This window comes from Lissotriton vulgaris, chromosome 8 (assembly GCF_964263255.1).
Source record: "Lissotriton vulgaris chromosome 8, aLisVul1.2, whole genome shotgun sequence".
NCBI classification, from domain to species: Eukaryota; Metazoa; Chordata; class Amphibia; order Caudata; family Salamandridae; genus Lissotriton; species Lissotriton vulgaris.
In genome coordinates, this window is record NC_141696.1 from 1,268,994,034 (window position 1) to 1,269,007,709 (window position 13,676).

At 48.4% G+C, this 13,676-nt stretch overlaps 1 protein-coding gene across 1 annotated transcript in view; it reads left to right on the top strand.

The window, feature by feature from the left end:
* MIPEP (mitochondrial intermediate peptidase) overlaps positions 1 to 13,676 on the top strand; it is an 833,321-nt gene that overhangs the window by 16,592 nt on the left and 803,053 nt on the right. Inside the window, exon 2 of the mRNA XM_086935192.1 lies at positions 541 to 714. Coding sequence (XP_086791318.1) covers positions 541 to 714 — 174 coding nt within the window. The remainder of the gene's footprint in view (positions 1 to 540; positions 715 to 13,676) is intronic.

Genomic DNA, 13,676 nt, shown 5'->3' on the forward strand with positions numbered 1-13,676 from the left:
CCGAGGTGAGAATTATCGAGTCCGCTGACCCTGGTCCACGACCCTGCCACGTCGGGAATTGAACCCTGGTCCCGGGCCGTCCTCTACTCCCGGGTCTGCCGCCTCTAACAAGTGAGCCACACTGGTTAGAGGTGGTTAGAACCACACATTTTAGAAAATAAATCAGACTAGTTAGCAAGCTACACTCAAGAGAGCGGAGCTAATTTCACCTGACTCATTTAGTGAATATATGTGGCTAATATTTGATGATTTGGGACAAAATTACACCTTTCATTTCCTGGCACAAACTGTATGATTATGCCTGGGTCACTGGTGTAATATATGGTGTTATGTCAACATTAAGGAGGGATTGATGTTGATGACTCGCTGAAGGCTTCCCTTCAGAGTTTTGGCTGCCTCCGACTGAAAAATATTCGTGTCTGCTTATTTCATCATCCACTGTATGCTACATCTTTTGTGTATATGCTTGTGAACAACTTTGTGTGTCCTTCTGCTTCTTCACACGTTTTCTGTAATTTGCCTCTTTTTCTTGTATTGCAGGGTCTGTTTGGGGTTCCTGAATTAAGCTCCCCTGAGGGATTTCACCTAGCTCAAGAAAAAGCCCTCAAAGAAACCGAATACCTTGTTGAAAGGGTGTGCACAACACCACCAGGACCACAAACAGTTGGCATATTTGACCAACTTTCCGATGCGCTATGCAGAGTGGCAGACTTGGTAAAAAAGAACTTTTATATTTCACAAGAACTATTTTAGTTGGTACTGAGGTGCTTACTTTCCATGTCGTTTTTTTGTGTGCAAATTCCTCCAGTGCTTATACTAACATTTTCGTTTTTCCACTTGCAGCATGGCCTATACTTCGATTCAAAGAATTTAAGGCAAATAGCAGTTCTTATTCTCATTCGGCCATCTTAAAACCAAGCATGCCGTGTTGCATAAAGTCACATATTTTAGTACTAATACACAACACTTGTTAAGGTAGGGATCAGACCTATTTAGTGTTGAATATCCCCCTTCTACCTTAGTGTGTGGATGATGGAGGCGTTGTTGGTATGTGCCTCACTGAAGGGTGCAGGAGTGGAGACGCACCGGACCGAGTAGTTGCTCTGTAGTGAAGGCGTGCAGGCTGGGCTAAGGGACTCAAAAGTAGGAAACTGTCTCGAGCTCTAGGGGTTTTAGAATCATCCAGATCTCAGCAACCTAGTAATTAGAGTCTGTCTGGCTGCAACTCATTCACCAAAGTACTGATGGGGCCCCATAGCACAGAATCAGTCTGTCAAGCTCAGAGGGGAAACACAACAAACGCCTTGTACAAGGAGTCAAGTTAAAGCAAAATGAAGATATAAGACTGACTGCTATCACTAGAAGAGACTGAAGGTCAATGTTTGTGCCATGCTGGGACAAGAATGTGGCAAAGTACATCCAGCTGATAGTGAGATGGGGAGACAGATGGGTTTTATGACACAATGTTGAGGTCATTAATATGGGCCACCACTTGAATGAAAAACACAGTAGTTCTCAAAACTCATGCAGCCGAGGGGTGTTCGAAATTCGTGTAATTTGCTTTCGTGTAATTATGTGAAATGCAAATATATCATTTGATGCTATATTTTACAGTGTAACGTGTTCTCACATCAAGTACACATTTTGCACTAAAAAAGTGAAAAAACGGAATCCACATGAACAGCAGCTGCTCGCGTTCTGTTGTTCTAGTGTTTTATAGGAAATCTTTACTTTGAACAGTGCATAAGTAACATGACATGGCATATTGGTGCATTTTCCAGAATTTCGCATAATGCGAATTTCCAAATCGTATGCAATTATTTTCACGCAATTAAAATTTCGCCCAGGTCTAAAGTAGACATCTTTAAACAAAGGAAGTTGTAAATTGCGCATTGTTGAAGAATGTTAGTGACATAACGGGGTAAATAGAATTTTTTTTCTCTTCACTATATACACCCCTTTAACATCGACCTACAATAATACTCCATGCCCTACATCGACCTGCCACTTGCATTTTAAGCTAAAGTATATACTTACTATTCCTAACTCCTCTCATACTTACTGGGAGAGATAAATGTTGGTACAATTAAGAATTGCAATTATATACTTGCATTCCAATGAGGTGGTAGTCGATAATATGACCAACTGAAAGGAATCCTGGCATTCTCCCTCTCATCCATTGTTTTACTGTTTTCTGACTAAATTGTGCCAAATATTGCTCAACTGTGAGTTAATTTGTGGTCCTACTGCATTACTACTGAATTTAACCTATGATTGAAGGCTGCGTAACTGTACATTGGATATCAGTTGCTTCCAGAAAAATGGGCAGTATGAGGGTAAGTGTGCGGGCAAGGTCTCCAGGAGCCCTGAACGCTTTACATACTGACCTAAAAAAATCATAAAAACGATTGTAATGAAAAAGGACACAGTAAAACGTACAAGAGGAGGTTGAAAAGGAAATCCTGTGTACATGAACCGCGTGTTCATTATCAAAAGTAAGTTCGTAATCAGGGATGAGGTTTCTGATTGGCCTTCCTCAGTCTCTGCATTCTGTGGTGCAGTTTGGTATTCTGCAACATTTGTGTGTTGTTCAGCACAGAGTGTTGCTATTTTGCCCAACATTTCCTACTTCTGAGACTACCTAACTTATTCTGTCTTCTTTTTTTTTTTTTTTGGCTGTCGTTGCTTGTGAATAAGCCCTAAGTTCGAAATCTGTGCTCCACATTTTTTATTTTTTATTATTTTGAAAAACTTTTTATTGAGTTTTAACACACCACAGTTTGGTGCAAAGCCAACAGTAAAGTAAAACTAAATATCCACATTTCACATTGCAGTGCCTCAGAATGAGCCTCTTAGGTTCGCCCCACTCAAGACAGAACATTAAGCATCGCCCCATAAGTCAGTCAGAGGCTGCTCTCAAAGGATTGTATTTTCCCCTCCAAGGACCACGGTTGGGCTGGACATGGTTCGAGATGTATCCCTCTGTGCTCGGCCCAATCTTTCCAGACTTTATGATATTTCTGTAGCCAACCCCGGGCTGGGTATCCTGGATGTTTGAAGCACATGCCGTAATCCATGCCTGTGGCCCACCCAGCTATGTGTGGGGCTGCGTATCTTTTCACGCCTTTGCAATGTCACGCTTGGCTATCAGCAAGCCCAACCAGAGAAGCGCCCTCTTGCAACTGTCTCCCCCTATGTCTTCTGTGATGTGTAGAATGAAACATTTTGGGTTCCTAGGGATTTTCCAGCCAAAATGTTTTTCCAGGGTCTCCAATATCCCCTCCAAAAAATGGGATAAGGCCGGATAGCGTCAGAATTTGTGTAACATGTCTCCTGCAGGGTAACCACAGCACAGGCCACTTCCCAAATCAATCAGCCACATTTTCTGAACAGCCATGCCCTCATGAGGTATGTGCGATGCAACAGTTGGAGTTGAATAAAATGGAACTGAGAGGCTATTGCCACCTCTCTAGGTGCAGCCACCGCTTCAGTCCAGTCCTCGTCCTCCAGGGGCCCAAACCCTGTATCCACGTCTCCCTCACCCCAACCATGAAATCCAGTTGATTGCGCAACAACATCTGGTAGAGGACAGATCATTTGTGCTCTTTGATGTCAATGAGCAGGATTTTTGCCTCTAGAGAAGAGTATTCTGGAATTACCACTTTTTTCAAGTATGGCGTGAGTGCATGTCGGAGCTGAAGGTAACAAATAACTGGGTGAAGTGCATGTGATACTCCATCTGCCGAACCTCAAACGACTTGAGGGACCCATTATGGAGCACGTCTCCCAGGGTCGATATAGCGATGGTGACCCACTGGGTGAAACCACGGAGTGCAGCGACCAGCAAGAGTCTAGTCCCCTTCATAGCGGAGTTTCCAACGTGAACCTACCTGCCCATCCCATGGCCTTCACTGCGGCCACCCTGATAGACAGTACCACCTGCGTGCAGGAGGGCAGGGAACGCGGGGCTCCTCCACCCTTTAGTAAGGGTGAGGGATTGCTTTGGTTCCTAACCCATCATTCTACTGTGTATGCCGGTTCTCTAAACCCCCCCGAACCACTAGCCATTAATCTCCAAGAGTCGGCTGCTGTGTAGTATAACAGTACATGTGGCGTTTCTATGCCGCCCTCAAAGGTAGGCTTGCAGCACTTCTCAAGAAGCAATCTACCCACCCCCCTGCCCCACGAAAGTTCTCGTATCAATGCATTGGCTCCAGTCAGGAATCAATGCCTAATTAAGAAGGGGTGATTCCGGAGCTAGTATGAAAGCCACTGGAATGAAACCATCTTGATTATGGCAAAGTGTCTGAGTAAGGATAGCTGGACGGAGAACCAGACCTTCACATCATTTGTCAGGCCTACCAGTTGAGAATGGAGGTTGGCCTCGTAAGCCCAAGCCCTGTTTTTCTTAACAAATACCCCTAGGAATTTGAACCCTGAGGGGAGCACTTGTAACTCCGGTGCCCATGGTATTGCCGTTAGACACTGGGCGATGAGGTAAATGGATGACTTGGCCCTGTTCACGTGTAGGCCGGAGGAGGTACCACAATGTCTGCTGCCTGAAGGTCCTTGAACAGCTTGCCTCTTGTCAGGGATTTACTAAAGGTATGCATCAAAAACGTACCTGCCTGAGGCCATATGAGTCTCCAAAACTCTGCTGGGAAGCCGTTGACCCTAGCTCCCTACCAGCCTGAAGCTCTGCGAGGGCCGTCCTCAACTCCCACTGGCGACATCAGGCAAGGTCCAGCAGTATCTGCTAGTGGTCCGACAGTCCTCTTGCCAATATTTGGACAGTGAGTACACTGGGAAGGAGAATGTAGGGCCTATGCGCTCCGGAATAAAAGGTGTAGCAGCGTTCCTCGGGTGGTGCGCCCTCTACACGTTGAAAAGGGACATGTTATGTAGGAAAGTGGAGAGGAGTGTCAGGCCAGTCCCCACCATGTTTGAGGCGGCAGAGTGATACGGACCAGCGTTACTAATCCCATTGAGCCCCCTCCCCGAATCCACAGGCCTCTGGGAGCTCCGTACGGAGGCGGTCCAGAGTCCCCACGAACCTGGAGGTGAGAGACGGGGAGCATTAGCACAAAGAGAAATTGGAGAACTCTGTAGGGTGCCAGTTGCTGATAAGGATGGCAACCCCCCCTCGAGCCCTAGTGGAACCCTGAGTGGAACACCCGCGAGTATCCCCTGTGAGCTAGAGAGGGGCAGAGTGATTTCCCATAAGATGCGTCTACTGGAGCATTGAGATATCGAGGTTAAATTTGTGGGCTGTCTTCAAGACGGCCCCTTTCTTAAACTTATCTAACATGCCATACACATAAACATTCCACAAGAGGATGCTAAACCTCTCCAGAAGAGTATGTTTCCAGGAGTCCGTTCAGTCATTTGCCTGAAGTAAGAGCAGCTCAAGTGACGATGCGTGTGTTCTAACTGTGTGTCATCTGTGTGACTTCTGAGTGAATGTGTCTAGGCGTACCAATGCTGGGTCAAAATAGAACCCTTCCTCACCACCTACCCATCCACTTGCCCAACTCCCACCCCATACTTTGCCAACTAGAAGCACCTGTTTTGCTGCATCGAGGGACAGTAGCCAACTGGGCTAACCTGAGAAGTGTATCTTTCCTGCCGTGCAACCCCCCCGCCCAAATCACCCCGCAACACTCCTTCACCAATCCAAAATAACACAAAATCATAAAATAAAACTGTTCAGGGCTTGGATTATCCGCTATCCCCGAGCCTCACCACACCTTCCCAACAACATGTACATGCACTTGCCAAGCCTATGCAAAACCACTTATGATGAGAGTTCCTGTGAGGGCAGTAGCCATCTGCGAAAGTGTCATATGCTGCTCTGGGCACTACCCTCGCAGGAGACACCTCCAACTGCAGAAAGCAAGCCCTGCGCTCGTGACTGCGAGTACAGCCCGAAGGAGCTGCGTGTCAGTCAACTGAGGGCCCTCTTCTCCCACCCTTCCAACCTCCTCTTCCTTCCGTTAGCAAGATGGAGCCACCACTATGTAGGTTGGGTCGATCCTCCATCTAGTCCCAGGCCACTTCCAGCGTATTGAAAAACAAGGTCTTATCTTGGAGTATAACTTTCAAGTGGGCCGGGAATAGGAGCATGTATTGAATGTTGATGTCTCTAACTTTTTTTTTCACTTCCTAAAAGGACCTATTTTGTTGTTAAACCATCAGAGTTTATTCTGGGCAGATCATTACCCGAAAGGATTGGAACACCAAGGTCTGTGTCCTACGTACCGCCCAGAGGACGATGTCTCGATTCGCTTAATTAAGTACCCGGGCTATGAAGGGACGAGGCGGGGTGCCCACTGAAGGTTTTGCAGTTAGAGTTCTGTGTGCCCTCGCTACGATGAAGCAGGCTGAGACCTCTGAAGGTGGCACCCAGCTCCTAAGCCAGTCGGAGATGAGCGAGGTCGGCGTGGTTCCTTCCACACCCTCTAGGATGCCCACAATCTGCAAGTTATTGCGTTACGATAGTCCTTCAGCATCCCCCACCGGCGCCTCCAGAATACTGACTAAATGTGGTAGGGAGGAGAGTCGGTATTAATACGACTGGATTGTGTCCTCAGTTTCAGTGACTGTGCCCTCCACCTTCATGACCCTTTCCTCTGTATTCCGTGGGTCTTGTTGGATCAGGGACAGTTCTACTTTCAGTTCCCCAATTTTTCCTAGAGGTCTTGGATTGCCTGCAGAATAGAGGACTTCTGCAGCCCCACTGAGCGTGTGTTTTCTCCACCCGCTGCGCCAGCGTCGCCTGTTTAGTGTACTTGTCAGTTTTCTGTTGCACTGTGGGGAAGGAGTTTTTGTTTCACGCCATGATGGGGGAGCCATAAAGAGTGGATGGATGATAGTCCAGCACCAGGAGGCAAGAATTGTAGTCCACACCTGCACTGCCGGGATGTTATTTCCCCAGCAAGGCCCAGCAGGGCACTACCAGTGAACCACCCAACACCCCTCTCTACACGGCCATCTCCTCACCAGCCCACGTCCACCCAGGCCCTCCCCTACACCACCAAGATCGCACCAGGGGCAGCTGTGTGGAGCCTGCCACAGATTGCAACCTCCTTCGGATGTACCGAGGTGGACAACAATGGCACTTTCAGCTCCCTCCTGGCTTGCCTCACCGGAGTTGGTCTCCTCAGGGGTTGGACCGTGGGCGCCATGCATCTCAGTAGTGCCACCAAACGTGGCTGGCTTTGTGGGGCAACTTGGCCTTCAGGACGTTTGGGGGCGTGGAGCACCGGGGTATGGGCCTGCCAGAGTTGCCGCAAGGGCATCCATGGATCACCACGGCCTCTTGCGTGGTGGCGCTGATGGACGCGGCAGACAATGGCCAAAGCAGAGCCCCTCGCTTATCCCCCGAGGCGGAAGCATTTACCTGGGGGCCGGCCGGTGCTCCTCGGGGCCAGACACTCCCCTCCGGATGAGCACCTGCCTCAGGGTATCAGGGCTAGCGTCAGGTCAGGGGTTGTGGGGGCCCACTTTTGTTGTGCAGGTCCCCTGGAGCTGTCTTATTTTTATTCGCGCCGCCTGCCTTTAATTCACCTTCGTCTTCGGAGTGCGCGCTGGGACCCGTCCGGTCGCGCTGCACTTCCACAAGCTGATTCCGCCTCCCGGCCCGCACACTGCAGCCGAGCAAGGTGCTGCCTGGGTCGTGACCTGGTGAGCCGCCATCTTGGGTGAGGGAGTAGGCGAGCGGTGCAGCGCTCGGCCCCTCCCGCCCTCGGCCTTATAAAATGGTCCCTCTTCACAGGGAGCGCAGCGGACGGGCGCAGCGGGCGCGCCGTCATCGCGCCGAAGTCGCGCCTAAGTCCCGCCCGTCTGTGCCCGTCCGTGCTCAGACGGGCGCAGGGGCCAAGGACGCTGCTGCACCCATTACTTACAGCAACGCGGCACTTAAAGCACTTCAGTTCCCCTCCTGCCCCCTTCACCCTATCACCTGGGCTCGTATTACCTCTCTGGAAATCATGGGAAGCTCACCCCCTCTATTAGGGGCTGACACACCTGCTACCCATGAGTCAAGCCTTCGCGTTTTGTATCTCAACACTCGTTCCTTCATTAGGCACCAGATCGACATCTTCCTTTTACTGACTACCGAGAGTCCGGATATACTCCTACTCTCGGAGACATGGCTTTCGGAAGACTCGCTCCCAGATATTCTGGCAGCGTTACCTCCCGACTATTACATGCTGAATGCCAATCGATCAGGTGGCCGTCAGGGAGGGGGATGTTGCAGCAGTAATCCGGAAAAGCCTGCAAATCATCTCTACCTCCTCGCTCATTCTCCCAGCAGTGATCAACCTGGGCACGAAAGAGGGCGCTGTCACGCTCGTGGTGCTATACCGCCCCCCGTACCCTATGCCTCTCTTTCCCTCTTCTTTTGTTGAACAAATAGCCAATCTCACCACCTCTTCCCCTCGTGTAGCCATTTTCGGGGATTTCAACTACTGGTACCTACATCAGGATGCTGGCCCTCAGGCCACTGAGCTCTTCGAGGCCCTATCGTCCCTTACTCTAAAACAATACATTGACGTCCCCACACACACTGGAGGACACATTCTCGATCACATTTGGACCCATGGGGTCAAGCTCTCCCATCCGGTGATCACTCCCTGCATTTGGTCCGACCATTTTCTGGTCGACGCCACCCTCACCATTACTGGCCATATCAGAGCCCCTCCCTCAGAGGGCGGCATGGCACGAAAATGGAGGGCCGTAGACACTCAGGTCTTTCTTGACCTCCTCTCGAAATCCCGCCCTTCCCTCACGTCTGACCTTAGCACTGACAAGCTAGCTCATGACATCTCTCACTGGCTTGTCTCGGCCAGCGACATCTTAGCCCCCCTCACCAAATTCCCTCGGTCACGGCACAATCACTCCCATAAGTGGTATAACTCTGATCTTAAACAGCAACACCTTGAACTCCGCCAACTGGAGCGCAGGTGGAGAAGGGACTATCACACCTCAAGCAGGGAGACTTACTTGGTCGCACGCAACAAGTATTAGAAAGCCATCATCGCGGCCAAATCTGCATATATCGCGGAAAGAATTCTCTCTGCACCCATCCAATCCAAAGAGATCTTTAAAGTGATTGGGGAACTCACTACTGACACCAGGACTCTCCCCATCCAGGCCTCTACCCAGGAATCTTGCAATGCCCTTAGCTCCTTTTTTGTTGAAAAAATTGTTATGATTAAGGACTCTATCACCGCCCTCTCTCCTGACGCTGTTACTACTCCGGTCCCCCATAACCCTTCCTCACTTTTGCACTTCCCTACTCTTGACTCAGCCACCCTAGCAAAACTAGCTACCCGGGTCAAGTCTGGTTCCCCGGATGACTGTTGCCCCCCGTCTATACTGCGAGACATCTGCCTCTCCCTTCCCGAAAGCATTCTTCCGTTGCTGAACTCGTCTCTTTCCTCGGGCACGGTGCCTGGCTCTTTTAAGGAGGCCGTTTTAGTTCCTCTCTTGAAGAAGCCGGGGGCCAACCCATCGGTCCCAGCCAAAACCGACCTATTTCCCTCCTTCCCTATCTCTCCAAAATCCTGGAAGCCCATGTTACGGCTAGCCTCTCACAGTTTGTCGAAAATTCGAACTTCCTGGAGTCTAACCAAGCCGGTTTCCGACCCGGCCACTCCACGGAGGCAGTCATCTTAGCCGTGCCGACAAGGGCATCCCCCAGGCCCTGGTCTTGTTAGATCTGTCGGCCGCGTTCGACACGGTGGATCATGACATTCTCATCCGCCGTGTCGAGCAGGCCGGCCTCCAGGGCCCGGCGCTGGCTTGGATCCACTCCTTTCTATCTGGTAGGTCTCAGACGGTCAGTCTGGGTACCTTTCGTGGACCCAAAGTCTCCTCCACTTGCGGTGTCCCCCAGGGTTCTTCTCTGTCTCCCCTCCTTTTCAACCTCTATCTTCGCCCCCTTCTTCTTTCTCTGAGGCAGTGGGACGTCACCGTCTTTAACTACGCTGACGACCTACAACTCATCTTTCCTCTCTCCACCCCTTCTGCTGTCTCTAATTTTCATTCTGTCATGTCTCATATTCTCCTCTGGATGAGCCAAAATCAGCTTAAGCTGAATCCTGGAAAGACAGAGCTCCTTCTTCCTGGCAGGAGCTCCATCTACTGGGGTCCACACTTTTGGCCTTCTGGACTCGGCCCTCCCCCTGTCCCTGTGACATCCGTAAAGAGCTTGGGTATCATTATTGACTCCAAACTCTCTCTCAAGGCCCAGGTGGGGGCAGTGGTCTCCTCCTGCATGTACCAGCTCCGCAGGATCAGGAAGGTTGCCTACCTCCTGTCCCCCGCAGTCCTACTTCAAGTCACTCTGGCCTTAGTCCTTTCCCGTTTGGATTTTTCCAATTCTCTATATCATGGCCTGCCTAAAACCTTGCTCTACAGGCTACAGGTCGTGCAGAACCAAGCGGCGCGACTTGTATTTAGGATCCCTAAATGGCAGTCGGCCAAGCCCCTCCTTGCTAAACTGCATTGGCTTCCTATCAATCTCAGGGCAGCCTTTAAGACCGGCTGCCTAGTATTCAAGTCCCTCACTGGCCCTTCTCCTAGTTTTCTGAAATCTCTCATCACTCCGTACTGCCCCCCTCGCACCCTCAGATCCTCTCATCTTCACCTCATGGTCATCCCACCCTTTAAACTTACGAGGATGGGAGGCCGAAGTTTCTCATATCTTGCCCCCACATTCTGGAACTCTCTTCCTCTTTCTCTCAAATCCGTCACATCACTCATCCTTTTCCGTAAGTCCCTTAAAACCTGGCTTTTCCCCCAATCTGGATAAACTCTAATCTGCCACTTCAGTACCCCAATCAGCGCCAGGAAACCTACGGTGATAGTGCGCTCTACAAGAACCTCCTAACATAACATAACACTCCAATGTCGGTCTGCATCACGGTTACAACCGTCGGGGCCCAGGCCACTGCGAAGAGGGCCTGGCATCCAGCAGCATAGGACCAGGTGCAGTATCAGAAATACTATGCAATCCTCCGACTTGCTGCATTGTTTGTAGAGTCTATGCCTGGGTGTACCTGGTTTGTGGCATCAAGGATTTGTAGCTTGACCCACCTTCAGAATCCACTTGACTGAGCATTACATTATGTACATTGATTTGAAAGAGCTCACACCCATATCTGATACCTTGTGTCCTCTGGCCTCATTTATGACCGAACTGGCTAATATCTACTTCCCTTCTTTGTAGGCCATTTTTCTTCTTGAAGGTAATCTGTGCTAGTCACAGTGCCCACTGATTGCATTCCAGTGCCCAAGTGGCTGGAGTTGCACTTCGCACCATCACAAAGAAAATCATGGCGACTCTGGAAACAGCATGACTTCAACAGTCTTACAGGAGATGAGGTTTAGCTGCACTGACATGTTGTATCTGCATTTCTCTGAAAAAAGATTGGATGAAGTTGAAGATCATTTACACACAGTTCCAGACTTCAGCCTAGATCTATCGCATTTTCCTTAGCCTAATGTAGCGTTAGAGGAAACCTGTAAGCATAATAATATCAGACTTTTGGGAATTCCTGAGACTGCTGAGCGAAAGACATGCTGCGCTTTCTGTTAGACATAGTTTCATGCCTGCTAGAGATGACACTCTATTCACTGTTAGAATGATAAAGCGCCCACAGGAACTGCATTGTATTGCAAACAAGACCTCACCAAAGCCCATTATATCCTGAGACACCAGCAGTGGAGACCAATAAAAAGGTCTTTTCAAGTCTTAAAGGCAGGCAATCCAAAAACCTGTCAAATGTCTAGCTGCATGACCTTACCTCACAGAATGGGTCCTAAAATGTGGCCTTTCCAAATCTTCCATGATGAATATTACTATGAATGGCAAAACTAGAGAACTCTGTTACACTGGAGAATAGGAAAGTTTCCTGTTTTTTGTGGATCCTACTGATATAGAATGGTCAACAGATTTTAAGAACCGGGACCAAGAGAATGGGCAGGGTCCACTAGCAAACTACATTGAACAGGACTTGAAGAAGTAACGTAAATATGGTAGGAAGTAGTGAACAGCCTGAAGCTGACCGACAGTCCCACTCTGTCACACCCACATTTGCGCCTAATTTTCATTGCCCTTGGTATCTACTGCTGTCTCTCAGGCAACAGCCATCCAATTATTGTAAAGATTAACCCCTCCCACAGGTTTTCCTATTCTGGCAAATACACCAAATACCCTCCATATAGATACTCCTGCTGTTCTTGACCTTCATGCACAAACTTTATGTGAAAGGTGGGTTGCAAACTCCTTTGTCTAAATTCCATATCCAACTTGGCACGAGCGGCAAGTTGTGATTTTGACTCTGCTCATTGTTTGGCATTGGATCGCTCAGACATCCCAAATCGGATCTATTGACCTGCTTCCCAGATTTCTCAGCTCTGATTATGAGATTCATTGATTTGTTTTGTTGAAATGTTGTATTAGATTTTAAGATTTTAGATATAGTGAAGCATAACATTTCCCACCCTTGAATTAAATGTACAGGGAGACTGAGACTGTTTTGGCGATTGAGTATACAGTGGTAGGTATTGTCTTTCTTAGCTGCCGCTGGAAATCAATACATATTGAGGCTATCTACATCGATCATATGTTTCCTGTAATATGTCTGTAGGCCTATAGCTTGGTTGTGGAGGTACGTCTGCCCATGGTACTTGTGGGAGTCCTAGTATTCTGTCTAAGTTATTGGACAACATTCCCTTTCCCCTAATGACATGAGATTGTCAATTATATGTTTCTTTGTATGGGGGCCTTATTTCTTCTGTTAGTTTGCTTTGATTTGTGGTCTCCAGTCTATGAATTTTTGCTGCCCCCAAGGAAGGCTCCAGGTATTCAGCTGCTGGGGTTGAAATGACATTAACAAGTTTAGAACCAGATATTACTGAAAATTGTGAAAGTGATTGTTCAAGACTGTCCCATCTGGTTGTGCATCAGTAGTTTGGATTTTGTTAAACCATTTCTATTTATTGTATTTATTGCCTAACTAAACTATGCACTTGCAGTTTACATCTGAAAACATTTTTCCTATATGAAGGCATTTTGAATTTTGTGTTGACCATGTCTACTGTTGGATATGATGCTCTGCAGTCGTCCATAAGTACCGCTTATGAATCATTCCAGAGAAGACCGTGTTTTATTATTTCCATCCACACATTACATATGCAGTAAGTGTTTACCAGCCTGTAACTAAGTTGATGGCCTAAGTGTGCATCTGATAAAGCTCACTTATTGTCACTGAAAAGTTGGTGCCACACCCCTGTGCCCTAATATACCAGTTATCATGCTGGTGGACCTAACCATAGACATTTAAATGTATAAGCTACTTTTTAATATACGGCTTCACCGATCATGACCTACTAATAATCTATTCCCCCCCCCCCTTTTTTTAAGCATACATGCACCTTTTATACAGGCTCTTAAATGACCTCAATCTATCCACCACATTGACACCACTCTTTACAAGTTGCTTGGTTAGAAATGCTCACAAATTCCTAGCTTGGTATCGCTACGCTGACCCGTTTTTTGTCATTTTAAACTTTATTTGCGTTCCTTGGAAAGTGTGAGAGTCACTTCAGTTCTTATCTGAATTCCAGCCCTCCTCCATCCCCCGCCACCTCTGTGTGAGAGAGAGAGA